This window comes from Abrus precatorius, unplaced genomic scaffold (assembly GCF_003935025.1).
Source record: "Abrus precatorius isolate BTA unplaced genomic scaffold, Abrus_2018 Scaffold2, whole genome shotgun sequence".
NCBI classification, from domain to species: Eukaryota; Viridiplantae; Streptophyta; class Magnoliopsida; order Fabales; family Fabaceae; genus Abrus; species Abrus precatorius.
In genome coordinates this window covers 35,746,930-35,773,339 of record NW_020874362.1, presented here as the reverse complement: position 1 = coordinate 35,773,339, position 26,410 = coordinate 35,746,930, and the positions used below count along the sequence as shown (strand labels likewise).

General features: G+C 28.8%; 1 protein-coding gene and 1 non-coding gene across 2 annotated transcripts; both read left to right on the top strand.

Moving 5' to 3' along the window:
• On the top strand, positions 1-72 carry TRNAH-GUG. Its single transcript has one exon. It is a non-coding gene; the product is annotated as a tRNA-His (tRNA).
• Positions 73-14,488: 14,416 nt separating this feature from the next.
• LOC113860189 (protein PELPK1-like) lies at positions 14,489-22,811 on the top strand. Its single transcript, XM_027492865.1, has 3 exons — positions 14,489-14,845; positions 20,615-20,618; positions 22,474-22,811. Exons 1-3 carry the CDS (start codon positions 14,489-14,491, stop codon positions 22,809-22,811), a joined length of 699 nt encoding a protein of 232 aa, XP_027348666.1.
• Positions 22,812-26,410: the final 3,599 nt, after the last annotated feature.

Here is a 26,410-nt window from a genome sequence, read left to right as displayed (position 1 = left end):
GTGGCTGTAGTTTAGTGGTAAGAATTCCACGTTGTGGCCGTGGAGACCTGGGCTCGAATCCCAGCAGCCACATTTGTCATTATGTTAATTTTTATTTGTTTATTTTGGAAGATTCAAAATATATATGTCTTGGTCCATTTTCATTTGGTGATTGATTCCTTGGCTCTGCTCATCATATAAATTAGTGCGTGTTTGGATTTTCCTTTGAAAACCTTCGACTAAATGCATTATTTATAAATTTTGTTCCAATCATGATTTAGAATTTGTTAACGCAAATTCAAATAGATCAGAGTTTGTGGCTTAAATCTTCACAAATTACTTGGGAACATCTTAATTTCGTTTTACTGTGCTTTTTTAGTACTCCCATAATAATTTATTAATATAAATTTATTATATTATGAGGTATATAGATAATTTTTTTTTCGCTCTTTCTCTTCCGAATCCTTTTTTTATTTCGAATCATTTCTCTTAAAAAAAAATTTGTCCTCCTAAATTTTTTATGCTACTCCCGTTTTGGATTTTTTTTCTATATATATATACTGGTCCTATTTTTGCTTTTAAGGTTTTATAAGAGATTAAATTTTTGAATTTTTCCTATTTCATGTTAAAAATAGTTTTTGGTTATGAGTAAGCTACATAGTGTAGAATTTCTATATTTCCATTTTGTGAATACAATTTTTTGCTTTCTAGGAGTGTCTCCAAATTTTTTAAAAATTTAAAAAATAAATTAATTTTTTTACAAAAAAATAGAAATATTTTAAAAAAAATAATTTTACTTTCTGAAAACTTATACCTAATATTCAAAATCAGTTCTAAGTATAAAAAAGAAAAGGTTTCGAATTTTGACATCTTATTAAACTCTAAAATTGTGAGATTTAAGGGTATAAAGAAATCTAATAAGAAATTAAAAAGAAGTTTTTCTTTGAAGGGAGATTTGGTGAAAAAAAAAATATTTTTAAAAAAGAAAGAATAAATTTTTAGGAAAATAAAAAATAGAGTATTTTTTTAAAGAATATCTAAGAAAGAAAAAAAAACTTATGAACAATAAATTTGTTTAGAATTTTTTTTTTGAGAAATCTAAAAAAAAAAGATAAAAAAATATTCAAAACAAAATACGAAGTTTTTACTAATATAATATAAAAGAAGAATATAATTACATGAATATACTGATGCTGAATAAATTTACAGAATTAGACCCAATTACTGTAGCAGTAATTGGGTAGCCAGAATTCGGTCCCTGAACCAAAATTAGACCCAATTACCTAATATTCAAAATCAGTTCTAAGTATGAAAAAAGAAAAGATTCTGAATTTTGACATCTCATAAAACCTTAAAATTGTGAGATTTAAGGGTATAAAGAATTCTAATAAAAAATCCGAAAGAAGTTTTTATTTGAAGGGAGATTTGGTAAAAAAAACAAAAATATTTTTAAAAAAGAAAGAACAATTTTTAAAAAAAATAAAAAATAAAGAGTATTTTTTAGAGAAAATCTGAGAAAAAAATATTTAACTAATATAAATTACGAGTTAGCGGGTTAATTTGTTTAATTAATAAAATATATAAAAGTATATTTTATTTTATTTGTGATGTTTGTTGATTGGTAGGATATAATAATTTATCATGCTGATTTATCTTATTATATTATCATATTATATTTTTATTTTTTTATTTTATCATTTTATATTCTATCATGTTTACTAAATAAGTCTTCAAACTCATTTTTATTCATTCTGATTAGCCGTTGTATTTACCGACTCCCTGTAAGCTTAAATTTGGATACCCTATTCTACTCGACTAGTCTTAGAATTTGGATCTTGATAATGAGAGTAGTAAGAAAATTAATTAAAGAATATTAATCAAATATATTATAGATTAAATTATAAATTATTCTTCGCCATCTTTTTTGACGTTATAATAACATTAATTTTTCTATAATTATTAAAAATAATACATCATGTGTAAAAGTAAAAAAAAAATAATTAAGTTTAACGAAGTTCTAATTTTGATAAATGACAATGACTATTTCATAAACGAATTTTTTTACAAGAAACAATTTTTTTTCATATAAGAACTAAAATAAAAAATAATATAAAATATACGACCTAAATTTATAATTAAACCTAGATTATATTAAATGCTTAGGATTATAAAAAGAAAGAGTAAAATGAATTTACATTTTTATTATAACAAACACTTTATTTTTTAATAAAAATATTCCACTTGTTGGTTCTTTAATCTGTATCCTATGAAAGCTGATAAACCACATTTCACTTAGAAACTTGAGTTTCTTCAACGAAATAAAATAAAAATCAGGGCAAAGTAGTGATTTCCCGTAGCCACATGTTTAGATTAACCAAGATTGGGGACTCTGGACTCTTTATATATTGCTAGTAATATTATAAAACAAGTACAATATATATATGTTTTTTTATACACCAAACATTGCATGTGCTGATAAAACAGGGAGAAACATCACGGGAATAACAAAGATTCCAAAATCAAACAATCTAGACCATAAAGCAAACATGGAGAGAAGGCTCGTGCATGGCCGTGAACCTTTATTTCAGTGCTATAATAATATATTCAAACAACGAAGAGAATGCCACTGGTAGGGTGTACCAAATAGTCCTCAAGGCTTAGAAGTTGTGGTGGCAGGTGGGGAGAATACGGATGGAATTGAGGGAAATGGAGGGAAAGAACCACCTCCAAAAATTGGTTGAATTGGTGGCAATCTGTACTCTGGCCATTCACCACCACCTGGAGGAAAATTAGGAAAATTCAGGTCACCAAATGTTGGTGCCAAAAGTTTTCTATTTCCTTCCACCTTGCCAATGCTTGAAATTGACAATGCAATCAAAAAAGCTACAAACAAAAAACGGAGAGAGGCCATTAATTTGAGTAATGTTGTTGAAGCTAAGAAGTAGAGAGCAACTATTGATGCTATGCAAAAAGGCAAGTTAAATGATTTATGGTGGTGACACAAGGGCCCTGCCTTGGCTTTTTTATAGTCCATCTTGGACCCCTCTGGTTCATGGGTTTAAATTTGGAACAGTTGAATGTTAGCCAATGAATGATGCTTCCTCCCTCAAGTAGGAGTTACTTACACCTCATCCACATTTGATTTTTAATGTCGTCAAATATTGGTGTGCATATTCCTTTTGATTAATTTACAGATAATTCAACATTGTCATTATGTCACATTACTTCATTGCTCATATTTATTATTTTTCTCTTTATCTTAGTTTCCTATTTCTTTTCAAGTCTCTATATTTCAAAAGATGTCTCTACATGTTTTCCCCTTAAAATGATATCTTGATGCAAGAATTACCCACTTTATGCCTATCATTACACTTGGCCATCATATTCTCACCAGTAAGTTTTAAAATTAAACAGTAAGACATCAACATTCGTTTCCAGTATTGAAGTCCCCATGAGAATATGTAACATTTACACTTGTCGTTGTAGTTTGAGAAGAAAACAACCAAAATTTAAAGGCTTGTTTGGCTTGTGAAAATATATTAAGCATTTCCATTACAAAATTTAAAACACAAGAAATAGAATGAAAGTAAAAAATAAGAAATATTTCTTGAAACCAAATAGTTCCCAAAAAATTTAATTTTTTATACGAATTTTATCTAGATGTAGTATTTCTACTTTAGTTATATGCAAACTCGATTGTCTCTGGATTAGAGCAAGTGATTCTGGTTAATGTTTATACGACTATAGTCCGTGGATAAGTAGAATATTTTCCCCAACGATTTACTACTTCGTTATTCAATCAACGATTCAATGCACTTGTTTGAATGAGTAAAAAAAAATATAGAAATAAATATTAAGTTGTATTAAAAATATTTATAAAAAATTAAAAGAAATAATATTTTTATTTAATTTTTGTATTAATAATTTTTTTTATCATTACTCTTATTACAATGTGGAGAGGATTTTTTTTATTTTTTATTTTTGTAGTGGGACGAGAAAAGAAACTTCCCTCCCTTCTTACAAGCAAATAGAGTTGTTTCTATTTCCTTCTCTAACCTCCTAAATTCAATGTCCAAACAATTTAGACATTATTTAACCTATGTTTAAGGCACTTAAAAATAGGAACACAGTTAAAGGTAGCTTGTCATTAATAGACTAATCCAAATTAACTCATCTTACTCGTATATTTAGGAGTAGAAGTGTCTACAACACTAGTCTTTTAAGTCATTATTCACTTGGTCCCCTAATATGTTAGGTAGGTAGCATTTAGTAAATTAAAGTTAGGCTAACTAAAAATACGGCCAAAATATTGAATGTATATGTGCATGATTAATGTTCTCGAGTGCATTTTGAACAGTGCAAGAGAGAATATGTGGCAGAAGCAGAACCGGCTTAACATTTATTTAGACTTAAAATCAATTTTATTTTTATTTTTTATATTAATAGAATTAATTTTCATTATATTAAATATATTACATTTTTATTCAACTTAATACTATAAATTTATAAAAATGATAGATACGTAAAAATATTATTAATTTCTTTTAACAAAATGGCATGTACAGAACAAAATGGCAATAAATTAAATTAAACAAAAAGTGTTGGAAAGTTCTGAGAGGAGAAATAGTTGCAAAAAGAAATCGAATAGACAGTGCATGCATCTACCTTTAGAGGTTTTCTTTAAATAAATTAAAAGAAAAAATGTTCATAGAAGAAAAATAATAGAGAGAGCAAAAAATGACAATTTTTTAAAGATGTCTTTCTTTTGTTTAGACGCATTAAAATTTAAAATTATAAATAGTTATATATAAATACATAATAAAAATATTTGGAACAGTAAATTTATTTATAATAATTGGTAAAAACCTTGTACCTTGTTATGTTTAAAATTGAGAACAATTAAAAGTTTTTGTTATGTATTGTAGGGGAACTTTTAGATTCAGATAAATTTTATCAAAAATAAAGTAAAAGATATATTTTTTATTTATAATAAGTTTTATTATATTAAATAGAATTAATAAAAAGATATAGTATTTTAATTTGAAGAAAAAATAATGAAAATAAACTATATATATAAATGAAGACTTATCAATTTTGTAAAAAAATGTGTCAAAATTCTTTATTTTTATTATTGTTATAATTTTAAATTTTAATACGTCTAAAAAAACAGAAATACATCTTTAAAAAATTTGTCTTTTACTTGCTGCCACTGCTATTTTAATTTAACTTTATAATTATAAATAGTATATATAAAGATGATAAATATTTTATAAAATTATAATAATTTTAAAATATAATATTTTTTTTGTTTAATTCATACAAACTCTTCGTTGGAGATGATTTTGTTAAAGTTGGGTAAGACTTATTTGATACTGTATGATCTGAGGTTTTAATTTGATACACGGATTCCAAGGTGCAGAAATTTGGTTCAACCATTCCAAAATTACCAAGCATTCATTATGAATTTTGGTGAAATATATAAGTGTAATAGCTTGCATGCATGCAAAGTATAGGAAGAAAGTTAGAAATTATCTTCAACATAGGCATGCATATATAAAGTAAGGATTGCAAAGTGCAAAATCATGAAATCTAAGGTTTGTACCAATGCACTTATAGGACGTTACTTCCTAATTTTCAAAATGCTAAGTCCATGTAATCTAATTAAAGCAACAAGAATTTGGAAGAATTTCTCCCTAGAGTCTAACTAATAACACACTCAGAGCTAGGAACAATTTCAAAGATAAACGTTATTGAACAATTTCAATTAAAAGGTCTCTTATCTCATTCTATTTACAATGTCAAGAAATGAAAAATGAAAGAAAATAAAGAAAGTAAAAACAAGAAAAAGAAAAATGTCCAAAAAATTAAAATTTTAATTACTTTCTTCTAACAAAATATTATTCTAGCTCACACAAAAAGGAATGTTACATGAATCACCTGTTATGTAACTATTTTAAATAATAATAAGATTAATCATACAGAATAATATATTAATTTTAAGATTTGTAATTCATCCTCACACGAAAAATGATTAAGTAACATTATTTTTGAATAGCAGTATTTATTAGAGCAGATTAAACCATTTTTTAAAATAATGCAGAATTACTTTTTAATATCTTTTCTATTGTAACAAATGTTGGTTTAAAATCGTTCTTAAACTAATCATGCTACTTCTTCCCCATGGTCTTGATTGATGAGCTTGAACATCGGTTTCATGGCAATAAATTGGTGAAGCAGGGAAGACTCTATTAACATAGAGAGGTGATAAAGCCATTATTTCGTTCCTTACCATACTTTTTTTTTTTTTTTCTAAATTAGTCTTCTCCATCCCTTTGTACAAGTCTTACAATATGTACGTTTCCTTTGACATATAGCCAAATTTCAATTTTATTGAAAACTGTTACATATTGGCAGTAATCAGTGATTAATAAAATTAAATTTCAAATCAACTACTCTGACTGTGGGATTAATGTTCTCAAAATTAGATGGCTGATTTGGTAGATATTATAAGAGAAAAGGAGAGGACATCGTTTTTCACCTCAATCAAACAATTAATGATATTGGTAACTTTATACACCGCATCTCTCTCTCTGAAATATAAGTTATGAAAGATATTTTTAAATAAAAAATTGATATTTTTTAAATACTTAAATTGAACGCTAATAAAATTATAAGTGTTCGTTTTAATATAATCGTAAAAATTATTGTTACAATTGTTGCATTCTACCCAACATATGCTGCTAAAGCATGCCCATGTATGCAAAATGTTGCACACCGAGAAACTAGAGCTTGGAACTCATAAAAAGGAGATAAATAACTAGAGATAAAGCCATTGGAGCTGAAAATGGTGAACTTCTAAATGGCTTCTTGTTAGAGGTGGTTGGGGGAATGAAATAGTGAGAAGCTTCGGAAAATACTTGGAGAAGAGTGCTAAGATTATATATATTTTTAGTTCAAATTTATTAGAAATTGTAAATTTACATATTTTATGAATTTTAATAAATTTTACTCAATAATAAAAATATTTAAAAGAATATGTTAAAAATTTGTGTTAGCATTTCTAGCACTGAAAAAAATCAATTGTGATTGTGAAACTTTTGTACGTAAAGGGCTGTGAGGAGGTGTAGGCATTATGCAGAGTACTGTTTGGTGGTGATGGCTGTGAGTTTTAAAAGAATTTTATTTTTGTATGATCGGTTGAGTTTTAAATTTTATTTTTGTTAATAACTTATTCGACAGAAGAAATATATACATTTGTCAAGTGTGAATTGATGCACTCACAATTAATCAAAATATAAAACACAAAAAAATTGATGTGACGAAACTAATTACAAGTAGAATAATTTTTGAATGTCTAGCGAATCACATGATGAACATCATGTCAAATTCTTTTGGAGCAATATCATATCAAGAACTATATAAATTGGTGCAAGATATAAAATTAGGTAAATAAAATATCTTCAAAAAAACTAAGAAATGTTGATTGTTGTATTACGTAAGTTCTATTTTAACATATTGAATCTAAAATAAAATAAAATTATAATAATTCAAGTCTCGATGTTTCAAAAAGAATTTGTGAAAGGGATAACTAGGCGTTTTCAAGAGTTTAAAAGGGAAAAAAATATCATGATTGTATCTGATATTAATTAGGCAGTTTCAAAAGTTTAATAGGAGAAAAAAATTATCACCATTGTATCTAATGAGTAATTCAACAACTATAATATAGGAAAGGTACAAGCAATAGAGCCATTTTCTCTTTTAATATATAACTTCTGTTATATTATGTGTAAGTTTTATTTTAATAATTTGATTTAAAATGAAATAAAGTTATTATAATTCAAGTACTGACGTTTCATAAAGAATTTGTGAAATTTAGAGAAAAAAGGAAAATTATGATTTTTAGACTTTGTTTTCTCTGAAGTTTTTCTCACAGATATATCTCAACAAAATTATTTATTTCGAATCACCTATAAATCCAATCCGATTTTAACACTAAAACTTACAAATATTATATTCCCCATATATATATCTTCCTACGCATTCTTCCATTGTCTTTGTATATTAATATATTGTATTGTTTATAATTTTTGTCATTATTTCAAAATTGGATTGGATTGGTTGGCTTGATAAAAAATTCGATCAGATTATCAATCTGGACAGTTCAAAAGTTGAGTAAGTAAATATTGATCAAGAATCAGAATTAAACCGATTGCATGAAATTTGATCAAAATGGGTAAAAAATAAGTCCCAAAAATTGGTTTGAACTAACATTTTTTTAACAAATGATTATTTTATTTTTTTCTCATTTTTATTTTATTTTATTCATATGAATATTTTTGTCGATGTATATCACAAATATATAACTATTTATTATGAATATTTTTTATAAAATATGCAATATAATTTTTATATCAATTTAAAATTTCACTTAATTTAATTTTTTAAAAGTTTCTACCGTTAAACCAATAAATTGTATGAACTGTGTCGATATTTTTGTCGATGCAATGAGCAAATTAATTTGAAAAATATAATTGGTTTTTGTGAAGGCAAAATGTTTTGACAAAACAAAACACATTATAGTTTTGTTTGTGGACGGTACTATAGTCCGATTGCATCTTACAAAGTTGCCAAAGTAAACATTATCAATGCATATATTCTGTGAAAGAGAAGAAGAAAGATTATTCATTATCATATATAGAGTACACTGAATAACAATAGCTCTGAAAGAAAAGGAAGTAATGCAGAAGTGTTACCGAGGAGAGTAGAAATACGAAGAAGGAAATAAAACACATAATTAGTAACATAATGGAGATGTGTAGAGTATGACTTAAACATGACATGAGAAGAGGCTTCAGGGGGTGTACGTGGTGGTTGAAGGTGGTGGAAAAGAGGAGAATGGAAAGGGAAAGCTGGGAAGAGTGCCTGGGAGCGGTGGCATCGCAAATCCAGGAAGGGAGGGGAGTGGTGGAAGTGTGAGAAATGGCACAACAGGTGTCTGCAACAGATGCCGGGCTGCCAATGCCATGTCCATGCAGATACTTGAGAACGAAATAGCAATGAAAATAGCTAAGATGATGGAACTGTTAGAGGCCATCCCTGCTTTAATTTCAATTACTTCTCTCAATGAAATATTCCTAATCTGCAAGTGTGCATATTCCACATGCTAGAGGTTCCCTTTTATACATAACTTAATGCCTCAAACCCTTTCCGATATCTTCTTGTTAGCTAACCTTTCCTATATTAAAAATAGTACTTCTAGACTACTGTGGTGGCAGTAGATGATAAACCCGACTCTTCTTTTGAATAATTGAAGAGAGTAATTTATTACTTATTATGGCTTACTGTGTGTTTGGTAGTCCAACTTTCCGCGTGGCAGCTGTGAAGCCACACTTGTTAACTGTGTCATCCTTTCATCCTACAGTGATCTATTTATAATGTTGAATTTGAAGTTGAATAATCAGATGGTTATAGAGATTAGCCTAATCCTTGCCATTCCCCCAGATATCAGTTGCATAGCAATTCATCTTACCCAATAACAGTTAGTATTTATGTAAATAATTGCTATGAATTGTTTTTTATTTCTTCTGAAATTAAAAATTTTTATACTTTCTGGCCATTTTTTAATACATTGATGACTATTCTTAGTTCTAGCTCCTTGTTAGTGATTTCTAGATTTAATTTCACGTAAATTAAACACAATACAGTTTGTTTTTGTTAAACTATACACGTGCTTCCATTGCATTGCTTTAATATGTTTTAACATTCATAAATTTTATTACTATAATGTGTGTGAATTTTGGTTCAGATCTGTTCAAGGAATGATATGAACTTCGACACTCATGTTTTATACATTTCACCAATTTTTCTTTCTTACTTTTTATGAATATTTCCCAGAATACATCCTTAGTCTAGTCCAAAATAACGATCTATCATCTAACACAAACTTAGTTTATATTAGTAAATCAATTTTTGGTTTACCTAAAATTAAGATTCGACATTACTTTTTTAAACTCCACACAGTCTGAATCTCAGATTATTTGGGTCCATACTTAATTTATTTGTATATCCCTATTCATAAAATCTGTGAATTTGATTACAAGATGATAACAAACGTTGTTATAATACATGCATAAAATATAAAAAATAAATTAAAATAAAAAATATTTAAGAAACATTTAAAATTATTTGAAAGACTAAACATGTTTTTAGTCCCTCAAGATAAATAATACTTTGATTTAGTTTTTATAAAATTATTATTTTTTGGTTTAATCTCTATACTTTTAAAAAAATATTAATTTTAGTCTTTAATTAATATTAAATAATGATGTGACTAATTCAAACGTGTCAATTTTTATTTCACTTGTCAATTTTTTAAAAGCATAAACGAGAGAACTAAAATTAATAATTTTTAAAATATAAGAATTAAAAAAATAAATTTTATAAAGAAAAAAATTTATGTATTTTAAAATAATAAATATACATTTAAACCTTAATTTTTCATTTTGAGGAGAGATAATTTTTTATTCTTGCCAAAATTCAATTTTCCTAGACTTTCTGCTATCATATACATCCATCCGTAAATAACTCAGTAATATTAAAACTTGTTGGACAACTATAGGATAATTAAATATAAGATAATATAAGTAATAATGATAGCTGGAATCCTAATTTATCAAAAGTTAAATAATATATTACATCCTTTAGCGATTAAAAAGAGAAAAAAAAAAAATCAGCCGTTTGATTTATTGAATACTAGTGGATGCATCGCATGGAAAATATCTATAATTGAATCAATCTTCATCAAAAAAAGAAAAAGATATAGATATAATGAAACTAATCATATTTCTACTCTATCATCAATCTGAATAAAAAAAAAAAATCATCTGTGTCTATATATAAAAATTAGTTTCAAATAAATTACATGAAAGATTGTGGCAATTGAGATCACTTAATTTAATTTTTTAAAAGTTTCTACCGTTAAACCAATAAATTGTATGAACTGTGTCGATGTTTTTTATGGATGTAATGAGCAAATTAATTTGAAAATTATAATTGGTTTTTGTGAAGGCAAAATGTCTTGACAAAACAAAACACATATATTAATAAATAATTTTTTTTATTAAAAAACTGTGATATTTAATTTTATTAGTATATGAAATTATATAATTTTTTTATAAAAATTTATTATTTTTAAATTTTTATTATATACGTTACCAAAAAAGTGTTTTTAGACTACTGTGTGTATTGTTGTGTTTGGTAGTCCAGCCTTCTGCGTGGCAGCTATGAAGTCGTGTTGAGAAAATTACGCTAAATTTTCTTGTAATGTCAGATTTGTGGAAGTGAAAAATAAATGCGGAATATTTGCACACACAAAATTGATAACGGAGTTCAGCCAATAATGCCTACGTCTCCGGACTGCTGCAGATATATTACTGAAAAAGGGAATACACTCAGTGTTTACATAACACTTAAAAATACTCACAACCACTCACAACCCATAACTCAATTATACCCAAAAGCTAAACTATTTTCTCTCTTTTTCTTTCTCTTATTTTCTCTCTATTTTTCTCTCAGAAATGGATGCAATGAATGGATGGAAGAGCTTCGTATTTATAGGCAACAAAGCATCACAATTTGCTAATTTTTCAACCAAAGTTAGGCACCGAAAACGCTAACATTCAACCGAATGTTAAGTACCGAAAATGGCACACTGTTCTTGACTTTTCAACAATCTCCCACTTGAAGACTAATTTCAATCTGTCTTCACACCTCAATCAATGCAACAGTCTTTTCTGGTCTGTTATTCTAGTAGGCCAACTGAAGTTGAACACAACTTAAGTTTTTCAATGGTTACCACCTTTGTTAGCATGTCTGCTGGGTTCTTGCTTCCTATAATCTTTTTCAATGTCAGCACCTCATCCTCAAGCAGAGATCTGATGAAGTGGTAACGTATGTCACTGTGCTTGGTTCTAGAGTGAAATGCTGAATTTTTTTGCTAGATGTATTGCACTCTGACTGTCACTGTGCAAAACACTCCTCTCTTGGATGAATCCCAGCTCTGTTAACAAACCTTGAAGCCATATTAACTCTTTACTGGCTTCTGTGATTGCTACATACTCAGCTTCTGTAGTGGATAAAGCAACAATCTTCTGTATCCGCGACATCCAACTGACAGCTGTAGTACCAACAGTAAAAATGTAACCGGTGGTACTTCTTCGGTGATCGATTTCACCTCCGAAGTCTGCATCTACATAGCCTTGTACTTTTAATTCTCTTTTTCCAAAGTACAAACACTTCTTTGTTGTGCCTCGTAGATACCTCAAAATCTACTTGACTGCTTCCCAATGAGCTTTTCTTGGATTTGCCATAAACCTGCTTACAACTCTCACTGCATGGCCAATGTCTGGCCTAGTATACACCATTGCGTACATTAAACTTCCAATGGCTGAAGCATATGGAATCTTAGCCATGAAGTTTCTTTCTTCCTCCATCTGAGGGGATTGATCCTTGGATAGGCGAAAGTGACTGGCCAAAGGTGTGCTAACCGGCTTGGCCTTGCCCATGTTAAATCTTTGTAAAACACGATTGATATACTCCTCCTGAGATAACTGAAAAAGAGAATACACTCAGTGTTTACATAACACTAAAAAATACTCACAACCACTCACAACCCATAACCCAATTATACCCAAAAGCTAAACTATTTTCTCTCTTTTTCTTTCTCTTATTTGCTCTCTATTTTTCTCTCATAAATGGATGCAATGAATGGATGGAAGAGCTTCGTATTTATAGGCAACAAAGCATCACAATTTGCTAATTTTTCAACCAAAGTTAGACATCGAAAACGCTAACATTCAACCGAATGTTAGGTACCGAAAATGGCACACTGTTCTTGACTTTTTAACAAGTCGCACTTGGTAACTGAGTCATCCTTTCGTCCTCCGCACACTGATCTTTATAAAAAGTTGAATTTATGGATCGTAAAATAATTAGTAGTTTTGATGTTGAATAATCAGATGATTATAAAGATTGGCATAACCCTTTCCATTCCCTGATTTATCACTTGCTTAGCAATTAATTTTACTCAATATCAGTTAAGCATTAAAAAACTCTTATGGATTCTTTTTTGTTCCCTCTGGAATTATAAAATTTTGGTACTTTCTAGCTAATTTTAATATATTGATGACTGTTCTCAGTTCTAGCACCTTGTCAGTGATTTCTAGATTTAATTTCACATAAAGAAAATACAATTTGTTTATGTGACTTTCAGTGAACCGAACTGTAATGTATATAAATCACGCCGCAACAGCGATACAAATGAAAATGAAACATGAAAAAAAATACAAGAAAAGTGTAAGAAGGTAATCCCATAAATGCATTTTGTATTAATTGGTGGTAGCTAGAGGTGGTAGACCAGAGAGCAACAACATTAGACTAAAGCATGGTTCATAAGAAATTTGCACTCTCAAGGACTTGTGGATGAAGGGGGTGGAGAGAGAAATGGAATGGAAGGAATCACAGTTGGGAATGATGATGATATGGAGGGGATGCTTGGAAGTGGTGGAAGGGTGGTAGGTAGTGAGGGTTGTGTAAGTGTTGGGAAAGTAGGCAAAGATGGTAGATTTGGCATTGAAGGCAAAGGTGGCAGTAATGTTGGTTTGGGAAGAGTAGGCAAATTTGGTACACCAGGTTGGGTACTTTGCAGAAGACGACGACCCGCTAGGCAAAAATCCATGCTTGAAAGGGAAATAACTATGAAGATAGCTATTACAAAGGAATTGTGATAGGCCATGGCTTAACTATGTTAAATATTGCAGAGATGGAACAACTAGGCCGAAGCCGAATTAAGGGGAAAAAGCTTTGCTTTGGTTTGAATGGAAAAGTCTTCAGAAGCTGAGTTATTTATAGGCACTTAGTAATGTGAAGCATGTGTTGTAATGGACAATGGTTCTTGTCATTGGTCATCTAATTTAGACTTTTCTTAAATTGATTTTAACCCTTTTTATCCGTTTCTGCCCATTTCATAGATAATAATAATATTTTATTAGAGTTTCTTCGACAAGGCTATACAAAGTTTGTAGCTAAAGGGATTATTTTGACTGGTAAACATCCTAGAAATCATGGGTTTTATGGTACCTTTCTCATTTAGGACATTGGCTTTGGTGGACAAAGGGGGTTGTTCAACGAAAAAAGGTGTAAAAAATATCTTCATTCCCTTCTGATACAGATAAGTTAGTTGACCAACAACGTTTCAGATTATAGTTTGCTGTAAGAGACAATGTTAGTGTTGGGTATGAAGTTGAACTAACAACACTTACACCATTCTACCAACTCAGCTTGTTTACACCATCCCATCAACGAGATGCGCAATTTTGTCTATAAAAGCATCTCATCTAACATCCGCAGAGTATACTCACAAAGCATATCTAAAACATTTGCAAATAGCTCCAAGTTTCAACTCCCGTTGATCTCCTCCTCCTGCAGGTCTTGTCATCGGCTAGATTTAAGCATGGCTTCCAGCAATTTGGCAACAATGGTTTTACCACTTCTTGTTCTAACTATAATGTCATCAACAAGTCACACAACGGTTGTCGGGGCACGCAATCTGCTAGAATCAGTACCAGAAGTGCCACAACTTCCGAAACCTGAGTTGCCACCTCTTCCAGAAGTCCCTGAATTACCAAAGCAAGAGTTGCCTAAGATACCAGAATTGCCAAAACCAGAGCTACCTGAACTGCCAAAGCCTGAACTACCTAAGGTCCCCGAATTGCCAAAGCCTGAGATGCCTAAAGTTCCAGAAGTTCCTAAGCCAGAGCTACCTGAAGTGCCTAAACTCCCAGAATTGCCAAAACCTGAACTACCCAAAGTACCTGAGATGCCTAACATCCCAGAATTCCCTAAAATCCCTGAATTTCCTAAAGCATTTCCATCCACCAATCCTTGAGTTATTTTGAGTCATGCCTTTTGTTGTCTTCATTGGCTGCTATATCATACACCTTCATTTTGTTTCATTGATGTTATATGATTTACGTCAATTTCCTCTTCGGTATAATTTGTTTTAGCTACATGATATTACGAATCTTGCTTGTTATGATTACAAGTTTTATTCAGTCAGAGGTTGTTTAAATCGGTTGTAGTCATACCACTATATACTGATAGTCATATCCTTTAATTATATTCAGAAATATAAACACATGCAAGTTTGCTCATTTGTAAATTAAATGGCGCCTTTGTTTGAATTGCAATGCTTCTTTGCTAAAAGTATATGCAGTTTGGTTGAAATAGGAGCACATAACTTATAGCCAACTTTTACTTAAGATTTGTAAGTAGAAAAGTAGTAGCATATTTTCAAGTATAGCTAAACGATAATAATATACCATAAAAAAGAAAAACTAATAGGACCCTTGCTGCAAAGAACCAAATGAAAAGGGTATAAGAAATTCACCGAACCGAACTGTAATGTCTATAGATTAAGCTGCAACAACGATACAACCAAAATATCAAATGATAAAAACAGAAGAAATCTGTGAAGTAATATCCCACAAATACATTTTATATTAATTGCATACGAAAATCTTTTGGTTAACCCATTTTAACTCAAACTATCAACTTTAGTCGAATGGACTAAAGTTAACATGCAGTAAGTAAAATATACTAAACTATCTGTGAAGATAGAACCGAGAAAGATTCATGGAGGCAGCATTTTAGGCGCTCGTCGCCGAATAAGTATATATTTCACATTATATTTCATACATGTTGTTTTTACTGAATATAAAATTTAATTAAATAAAAATACCATTGAACCTAATGTTCTGTAGTGTGTTTATTTGAATGATCATTTTTTATATTTTTAACATATAAAATACAATTGACATAAAAATGTTATGAATTAGGTAATATATTTATTATATTTATTCAATATTAAATTTATTGATTATAAAGTACAATTAATTAATATAAAAATAATATGTAATGTATTTTTTGGGTAACATTTTATTAGATTCATTAATTTTAAAATTTATTCAATACAAAGTATAATTAACTTGAAATGTTATTAAATTAATAAATTTCTTGTATATTGCACATATATTATTAAATTAAATTAATTTTTAAGTAAAAAATTATTTAAAAATATTTCAATTATGAATTATAAATATTATTTTATATTAAAAATATTAAATTAAAACAATAAGATTTAAAAATAAATTATGAAAAATAAAAATAAATATCAAATTAATAAATTTAAATCTTCAATGCATGATAAATTATGCGATATAATGAAGAAGTAAAAACGCATAAAAACACTCTTAAATTAGATATAAAGATAGATGTTATATTGTTTGTGTAACCTGTTTATTGGATTTTATTAATTGTTGTATTTAGTAAATTTATAATGTGTTTAACTTAAACTGTATTTTAAATTATATATTTATTAGATAATTATTTATTACATTTGGTAAAAAAATTAAATATTGATACGAATAAAACTTCAATAGATATACACAAAAATGTGTTTATTTCGTTTCAAAATAGTTAAAATAAAAGATACAATTCTTTTTTCCAAGTATTTAATAACTATACTTAATAAGTGCATAATATCTTTTTTCAGAAAGAATGCAACTTTAAGTCGTTTTTAAAGGCTTAAATATGTTTGTTTCCACCTCTTAGTAAAATTTTCTTTTGATTGTTTTTAAATAATTTTTTACAAATTTCAATTTTTAGTCCTTATTACTAATTTAAATTACTAAAAGACTGTGAAATGTCAAAAAAAAAAATCTTAATTTGCCAGACCATGTAAGCAAAAGAAATTAAAAATAATAATGTTCTAAAATATAAAGACTAACATTAAAATTTCTTTTAAAGGGGAAACTTATTAAAATATAGAAACTAAAACATATTTAAACTAATTTCAAACCATCATGTCACCATTAAATTATTTTTTTTATCATTTATAAATGATTATATAATCATGTTTTTTTACATTTTTAAAAATATTTTCAATATGTGTGTCCTCTCATCTTTATTTTATATATACATGAATATAGTATGACGCATTCATTTCAATCTTTTGAAATTGTCATTATAATGAATCATATTATTTTATAAATAAAATAGCTTCCTAATCAAGAAGATTATCAGGTCCTACAGATTCTCTCAATTAACATGCTTAATCAACAGCTGTTTAATTTTTCATACCACATGGTGTATCAATTCACCTTAAAAATAGACAAAATAACGGACAACATGGTGTATTGTATCAATTGAAATAATGTCAACGAAAACAAATAAGAATCCGAATATGTTTTTAATATTCTACAGAATTGGAAGTAAATAACGAAGCAGAGATAATAAAAATGTAACAGAAGTGTCCTTGCCATTACAGAATCATATTGTTGGTTAGTTGCTGGCAGTGGGCATAGAGAAACGACACAAGGGGCACATATGACTAGTTTGAAGCCACTGCACAATGCATGGGTGGTGAAAGGCATGATTGCAGGGCATTGTTGAGACCATAGCTGTGCCCTCACCATCACCATTCATATCCAACTCTTCCATGCAAATAGCACAAGACCCTGTGTGTTTCGGAGCATGCTCTGTCTTGAGAGAGTCAAGGGCATCCTTTGAAGCTGGAATCATTCTAATATGTTGCTGTTGCTGCACATCAAACACAATGTCCAAATGCAAACCGAACACATGGGGTTGCAAATCCCAAGCATCATCATCGTCGTCGTCAAAGTCAAACAACCCTTCAACCTGGGATGTTATATTGGGTATTATTTCTTCAAGCAATTCAGAGTTGAAGTGGGGAAGCGATGATAGGTGTGTCCCTAGAAAATATTGACCCTCTCGTTCGAAGAAGCTTTGGCACAATATGGCTGGAATGTAAACGGAGAATCTTTCATAGTCGGTGCGGTTCAAATGAGTCGAGCGATAAACAACGCTCACATTGAGACTAAACCAGTCAGTGGGCATGGGATTCCTACTTCGCCATATTTTCTCTTCGTCGCCTAATCGAAAGACCAGACAACGGTGGAGTGCCATTAATGCGATGAAGAATTAATTAAGGAACAGACTTCGAACCTTCTGTTACTTCAGAATGTGTATATATACAGATATGCAAACACAAACTAGTTTTATCTCCTCCTTGGAAAAAGGCCAAAAGATCAAGCTTGATTGACGAAAAATCTTCCTCATCCTTAATAAATTTATAAGGACGATATCATTATATTCAGTTTATATATAATCAATAATCTAAAACAGCTTAGCGTGCCAACAAATTTTATCTATGATAAACGAATGGTAATGTCAATTTTTTTTATTGATGTTATTAAACAATTCGAATATATATAAGTTTATCTGGTTAAGCGTAAAGTTTTCAAAATACTAAACATTCAAATTAAGAGATAAAGGCATTCTGGCAAAGACACAATCTTAACTGAATTTAAAATATAATCTTAACCGATACACGTTTTAAGATTACTATAATCTTAATTTGAAATTAATTTTTAAATTCTGAAACGTCATAGTAATACAGTTAAAAAATAATTTTTAATTCAATTTTTTTTTAAAATTTGAGTTTTATATATTTTTTATAATTTCATTATGAATTTTAAAGATCTTATTTTTAAAAGTTATTTCCATTTAATTTACTGTAATTATCATTATTTATATTATTAATGAGTTTTTTAATTAATAAAAATTATTGAATTTTAAAATAACCATTATGATATGTCTTTAGTATTTTATTTAAAAATAAATTTTAATTTAATAATACATTTATAATACATATGGAATGACAATTGAGATGCAGATTGAATAATTAAGCGATGACTCAATTAATTGTCATTGTTTAATTACAAGATGCTGAAGAAAGAGAGAAGTTTTATTCCAAAATAAGAGAATGCTTATACAATCATCAACTTAGCATAAAAAGAATTGCGATTGATTTTAAAATTAAATTTGTAAATTTAAATATTCTAGCTGGGTAAGACCCATTGTATGATAACTGCATTTCTTGAAATTTAAATTCTAAATCACGTGTTAGATTAAAATAATCCATCAGTTGATTTATGTAATTGATGATAATTAATATAATAAGTTTATTTAAATTAATAAATAACATATTATTATTTTATCCGTATTAAAATTATGTATAAGATCTTATAAGGATTTCTTCGACTCTTAATGTGAACTCCAATATTTTTAGATTTGGTTTTTTAATCATCTCTTTAATTTTTTCTAATTTTTTTTATCTAGTATTAATTTCATTTATTATTTTCTATTTCTTTATTTTTCTTATTTCTCTCACCCAGTCTATTAATTCTACGATTCATGTGATTGGTGGTAGTCAATATAATTAATTTATTTAAATTAATAAATAATATTTTAATATTTTATCCGTATTAAAATTACTTATAGTGATCAGGATTTCTTCTATTCTTATACGTGAACTCCAATATTTTTGGACCTTTTCTTTTATCATCTCTTTAATTTTTTTTTCTATTTTTAATATATTATGAATTCCATTGATTATTTTCTCCTTCTTTGCTTGCCTTATTTCTATTTTCTCTTTCTTTCCTTTCCTTTCCTTATTTCTCGATCTTTTCTCTCCCCAACCTACATAAAAGAAATAAATGTCATCCTATAATCTTCCCAAATATAGGATTTCTAAACACAACACAAATTATCAACATGTCAGCCATGTCTTGAAAACAAGTACTCGTTGAGTCGTTAAAATTTCACCGCAACGGAAGAGGTTTACTATTTAGCATTCCCATCTTGTACGTCGGAAAAAACACCACATGTCAAAGAAAAGCAAAATAGCCTCCTATATAAACGTATCAAATTCTAGTTTTCGCAGCCTCAAGCTTAGTAGCATCCAACCATGACTCTTTCAAGATTGATAAAAAAAACAAACGACAAGAAACAAAGCACATTGAAAAATGGATCTTCTCCTACAGCCACCATAAAATCACTTCCAAAAGACATGTTGGTGGAAATCATTGCAAGGGTAGCTTCTCATTCTTTCATTGACCTTCACAACGTGAAAATGTGTTGCAAGGATTTTCTCGATGCATCGGAAGATAATCGTGTTTTACAAGAAGTTTCTTTGGATACTTTTCCCCTAATCCTGGGTTTTCCTAACGATAAAACATTGTCTTTTTTAATAAGTTGCAGGGAAAGCGGAAATTTAGAATGCTTATTTAGAGAAGGATTTCTACAATTCTTCAAGTATCCGGATGAAAAGGTTAGTGGTCTTGAGATGTTGAAGGAGGCTGCTGAAAAGGGTCATAAGGGAGCAAATTATATATATGGTATGATATTATTGTGCTCCAAAGATGATGAACAAAGAAAACAAGGACTGGAGCATATGCGTTTTTTGAGAACGTCCATGAGTATCATAATATGCAGGAAAAAGTTAAAACAATTTGAACGATGTATGTGGAGATATGATAGAATGCTAGAGCGCAATCATTCTCCTTTGTGCTCTTGCAAGAGCACATGCAAAGGGTGGAGCGTAAAGAAAGGTCGATGGTTATTACTATATGATGAAGATGATGATCTTGACTCGTGTGAATATTGTAGATGGGATCATGAGTTAGAATTCTTTTATGAGTTATTCAATGTTCGTTAGTTCAGTTTCTATAATCATTTTATTTTAAAGCATTTGTTTTGTATTTTGCTTCGAGTCACCAGCAGAGTCGTACATGTACATGATTCTGACATTCTCAATTATAAAATTATTATTTATAAATCAAAAAATGAGTTTGTTAAACAACACACATCTACTTATTATTATGCCATTTAAGATTGATATGCTTATTTCCATTTAAATTGAGTATAGACGAAATCACCATTTTATTGTTGTAGTCGGTAGAAAGATTTTTCCTCCAAGGTTCAATTAGGCCTTGCAGTAGATATTTCTTATCTTATAATATAATTTTGGTTTTTAAAAAACAAATATCATTGTATATTTTATTATGAAGTAGAATCTTCTTACACTAATTTAAATTTAAAAACTCTTATATTAATTTTTTTTTCTTTTTGGTACGAAAGAGTCCATGCATTCAGGATTTCAGAATGATTTAAGGCCTACACAATGCCATGCAATCATGTCGTGCTGGCTTCAAACCAGTCATGTGTGTCCCTTTTGTCGCTACGCTTTGCCAACCCCCAACAAATAGCGAAATTATTGTAATATTATATATGATTCCAATTAATTCTTGAGTTAATGCATTCCAATATTCAATTTGAAATGCTCAATATTACTTGCTTATATTTGACTTAGTGACTACATCATCCAAATTACACAATATGTTTTACTTAGCTAGGTTATTTAGTTAATTTTATTATTTTGGTTCGTGTTAGTTTTATAAATTTCGAAAGTGTATAATTTCTGCTCCAAAATTACTGGAAGTTTCAAGGTCTACTATCCTTTGAGACTGAGAATTGTAAGGCTATTCAGATATACAAACACATTAAAATTTGCTCATTTGTAAATCAGATGGCTTTGATCGAGTCTAATGGTTTGTTCCAATATTTTCAGAAATATAAACACATTCAAAGGGAAAGAATATATAGAAATTCACTGAACCGAACTGTAATGTATATAAATCACGCCGCAACAACGATACAAATGAAAAAGAACATGATAAAAAATACAAGGTCGTGTAAGGAGGTAATCCCATAAATGCATTTTGTATTAATTGGAGGTAGCTAGAGGTGGTAGACCAGAGAACAACAACATTAGACTAAAGCATGGTTCATAAGAATTTTGCACTTAGTAATGTGAAACGTGTGTCGAAATGGACAATGGTTCTTATCATTGGTCATCTAATTTAGACTTTTCTTAAATTGATTTTGCCTTTGGTTAACCCTTTTATCCGTTTCTGCCCATTTCATAGATAATAATATTTTATCACAGTTTCTTCGACAAGGCTATACAAAGTTTGTAGCTAACGGAATTATTTTGACTGGTAAACATCTCTAGAAATCATTGGTTTTATGGTACTTTTCTCACTTAGGACATTGGCTTTGGTGGACAAAGGGGGTTGTTTAACTAAAAAAGGTGTAAAAAATGTCTTCATTCCCTTCTGGTACAGATAAGTCAGTTGACCAACAACGTTTCAGATTATAGTTTGCTGTAAGAGACACTGTTAGTGTTGGATATGAAGTTGAACTAACACTTACACCATCCTACCAACTCAGCTTGTTTATACCATCCCATCAATGAGATGCACAATTTTGTCTATAAAAGCATCACATCTAACATCCACAAAGTACACTCACAAAGCATATCTAAATCATTTGCAAATAGCTCCAAGTTTCAACTCCTGTTGATCTTCTCCTGCAGGTCTTGTCATCGGCTAGATTTAAGCATGGCTTCCAGCAATTTGGCAACAATGGTTTTACCACTTCTTGTTCTAACTATAATGTCATCAACAAGTCACACAACGGTTGTCGGGGCACGCAATCTGCTAGAATCAGTACCAGAAGTGCCACAACTTCCGAAACCTGAGTTGCCACCTCTTCCAGAAGTCCCTGAATTACCAAAGCAAGAGTTGCCTATGATACCAGAATTGCCAAAACCAGAGCTACCTGAACTGCCAAAGCCTGAACTCCCTAAAGTCCCAGAAATTCCTAAGGTTCCCGAATTGCCAAAGCCTGAGATGCCTAAAGTTCCAGAAGTTCCTAAGCCAGAGCTACCTGAAGTGCCTAAACTCCCAGAATTGCCAAAACCTGAGCTACCAAAAATACCTGAGATGCCTAGTGTCCCAGAATTCCCTAAAGTCCCTGAATTTCCCAAAGCATTTCCAACCACCAATCCTTGAGTTTAAATAGTACCCTTTACAGTCTTATTCTCGTGTTTTAATTGGCTGCTATCCTGCACCTTGTTCTTTCTGTTTGGTTGATGTGATATACTTTATCTTAATTTCGTTTTCTGTATAATTTGTTGTAGTTACATGTGAGGAGTTGTCACAATATAGTAATACTCTCAACCTTATTATTTATGTTCAGTTTGAGATTTTTTAAATCATTATAGTTGTACCACTGTATACTGATAGTCATATCCTTCTTAACGTGTGAGTGTTGTGAATTTAGTAAAATTGTAATTTCTAAGCATAAATTTCTAGATACTCTTTCTTTATTGTAATTCTTCCCTATTTAGAAGCCTAACAGAGAACCAGCTTTGAATAATAAGTGATTAAAACGGATGCACAAGCACTCATAACGGTAGTGCTTTTATAGACCAAGAGATACAATTATAATAACAAAAAATTACTAATCAAATGAAAACACAAGTTGGGTTTTATGGCTAATAATTGGGAGGCTAATTGTATAGAATGGATGGTGAAATTTTCCAAATTCGTTGACGTACTTGACTAGTTTCCGCATCAAGATTAATCATGGTTCAACTATTCTTGCTCCTATGTTTTGGGTTTGAAATTCTGACTCATTTTATTTTGTTATGTAAAGAAAAGGGGCAAAAGATAGTCACTTGCGTAATTAAACGAATTAAAGGTTTATTTTAGTTCGTAACCAATAAATTTTTGCCAAATGTAGTTCTAACTACACTTAATGTGGGTTAATTTTAGCCTATTGAAAAGGTTCACATTCAGTTGGTATATTGTAAGATGTGATGATGAATTCTAAATTGCAATATTTTTATTTTACTATAAAATTTTTATCAATTATAAAAAACATGTACATAAATCGTGTGATTATATAGATATATTACACAAAATGATAAAAAAGAATTATAAAAACTATAGATATCTAAATTATGTAAACAAAAATTTACATAATTCATGTTACCTAAATTTCTCGTGCCTTCCTTTTCCTTTTAATAAAGGTATCTAACTTTAAACATAATTATTCAAACGTAAACATCCTATTAGGTACAAGCGCACATATACATAAAAATTATATAATTACGTATTTTTTTGTTATTATAGTTTTTAAAAATTTTAAAAATATATTCAAAAACAAGTTTAAAAATTGTAATATAAAAGTTTAAAAAATATATAGATGTAATAAAAATTATATTTTTAAACAATATTATCGAATATAACAAAAAAATTAATATTTTTTAATTCAAAAATAATTAAAAAATAAACGTATTAAGTAATATAATATGTATTTAATTAATAATCATTCCCCAACTCAATTTAACTATATAAGCTAAATTTATATTGTTAATCTCTTTGAAACTAATGTTCTTATGAGATTTGGCTCTACAAATTTTCTCTGAGGCTATTAATGACATTTCTTATTTATAAAAGTAGAGTCCCAAATAAAATTTTACATAATTTATTTATCACCTCACAAGTAAAAGGAGAAGATGAATTTGTATGATATAATTAAAAATACTCATTATTCTAGACTGAGCTAAACTAACTTTTTTAGTAAAAGAAATTGAATTAATTTTTTAATTAGACAACTTTCTTTTAATTTTATTATGTTTGAGTACATACTCTTCTTACATTTTTTTACTAAAATTGGAATGCCCAAATAATACTTTATGCCTTTAGACCACCTAATTTTTGGGGTCTGACTAATCAAATTTCTCTTCTCATAAAAAAAAATATAAGATTTATTATAATTAATTTCTTGGCTAGATGCATAATAGAATATATTCAATATCGTCTAAATTATCTGTACTTGATCTAAAGAGGCTGCAGCTACCAAAATCAAATCATATGCATAAAACAAGTGAGAAATATTTGACCCTCTCTCTCAAATTGAAACAAATGTCAATCTCTAATTTAAACCTAAGATTAAATATACAAAATATATAAAGCTAACATTTTTAAGCATAACACATAGGAAGACAAAGGATCTCCCTAATGAATTGCCCTTGAAGGTAAAAACTATGCAAAAGATCTCCATTGTAGTTTATCATAAGTTTTCAAATTTTTAAAAGAATAAATAATTTCTTAAAAAACTATATAATTATTGTTAAGATTTTGATAAGTGTATTAAGTTTTCATTTTAATAAAGAAGTATAAGTTATCGTATGCACAGAGATTGATAAACACAAAATCAATATAAATGAACATATATATATATATATATATATATATATATATATATATATATGAATCACAAATAATACATTAAATTTGAAGATTTACATTTAATCCAATAAGAGTTTTAGTTGCCTATTGCAGTCATAACAACAAAAAGGGAGTAAAAATGATATGTAAAGCTTGAATGTGAGCATTTCCACTCATTTCTTCTATTCTTAATGTATTTCTCTCTAAAACTTTAAAAACTTCCTTTAGAAACTTGGGAACTACCTTAAATGAGTTTGAAAAAAGTTATTCTTACTACAATGAGATTGTATTTTTTTCATTACAACGCCAATACTGTAACTACACTGAGAGTTGGTGTCAAAAACATGATATTATGTTTGCTTCTCGTTATATCGAGAAGAGCACATAACTTTCTTTTTTCTTAAATGAATCCTCGTTGTAGTGAGAGAAGAACAACATCAACTCATACTTTTAGACTTGTGTTTTTGCTTGTTTCTTTCAAATTTCTTTAATTTGTGAAAAATTTTCTCCTTGGATTCAACCTACAAAATATATCAAAAAGGGATTCAAATATTTAAATTTTCATTCTTCTTCCTCTATCAACTAGTAAATGCAATTATTTCAAGTTTAGGAAGATTTAAATAAAAAAATTCAAACACTTAAACATAAAAAGTGTTTAAAATATCACCTAAAACTACTTAATCTAGACATTTATCACTAAACCTTAGACCATAAATTAAGATACTATCATTTAAAATAAAATTAAGCATTAAAAACACAATGAAACCACCAAGAGCGGCCTAAGGCCTAGACAAGTAAGGTAAGAGCTTTCGGCCCCCCAAATTTTTATTTTTGTTAGTTTTAATATACCTTTAAAAATTAAAAAGATTAAATTTAAAAAAGTTTTTAATTCAAATATTTAATTTAATTATTAAATTTTTATTGATATTACAAATAGTATTTAATTAATCATAATTCTCAATTAATAATAATAAATTATTTTATTAATAAAAAAGCCTCATTTTTAAATTTGCTTTAGACTCTAAAAACTCTTGAGCCACCACTGAAAATCACCAACATCCATAGAAATAAATAACTATATATAAATCATCCAAATATTTTAGAGTTTAAGATTACATCTAATTTCAATGGGACTTTAGTCACCCATAGTAGTCATTACAACAAAAGAATATGATAAAATAGATGAAGATTAATGTCCAAAACTTCTAGCTCTAGCTTCTTTTACTCTGTCCCATTTTTTGTTCTTCCTTCTTCTTTATTAAAAAGTGATTTAATGAATTCTCACTTAAATTAAAATTAGACGAATTGTTAATTTTATTTTTTATATTTTTGCTCAAACAAAAAATCTTTTTCTTAAAATTTTTCGCTTGAAA

Excerpts from the sequence above, each read along its gene's own strand:
- LOC113860189 (XM_027492865.1), top strand. The coding sequence starts at position 14,489 with ATGGCTTCCAGCAATTTGGCAACAATGGTTTTACCACTTCTTGTTCTA.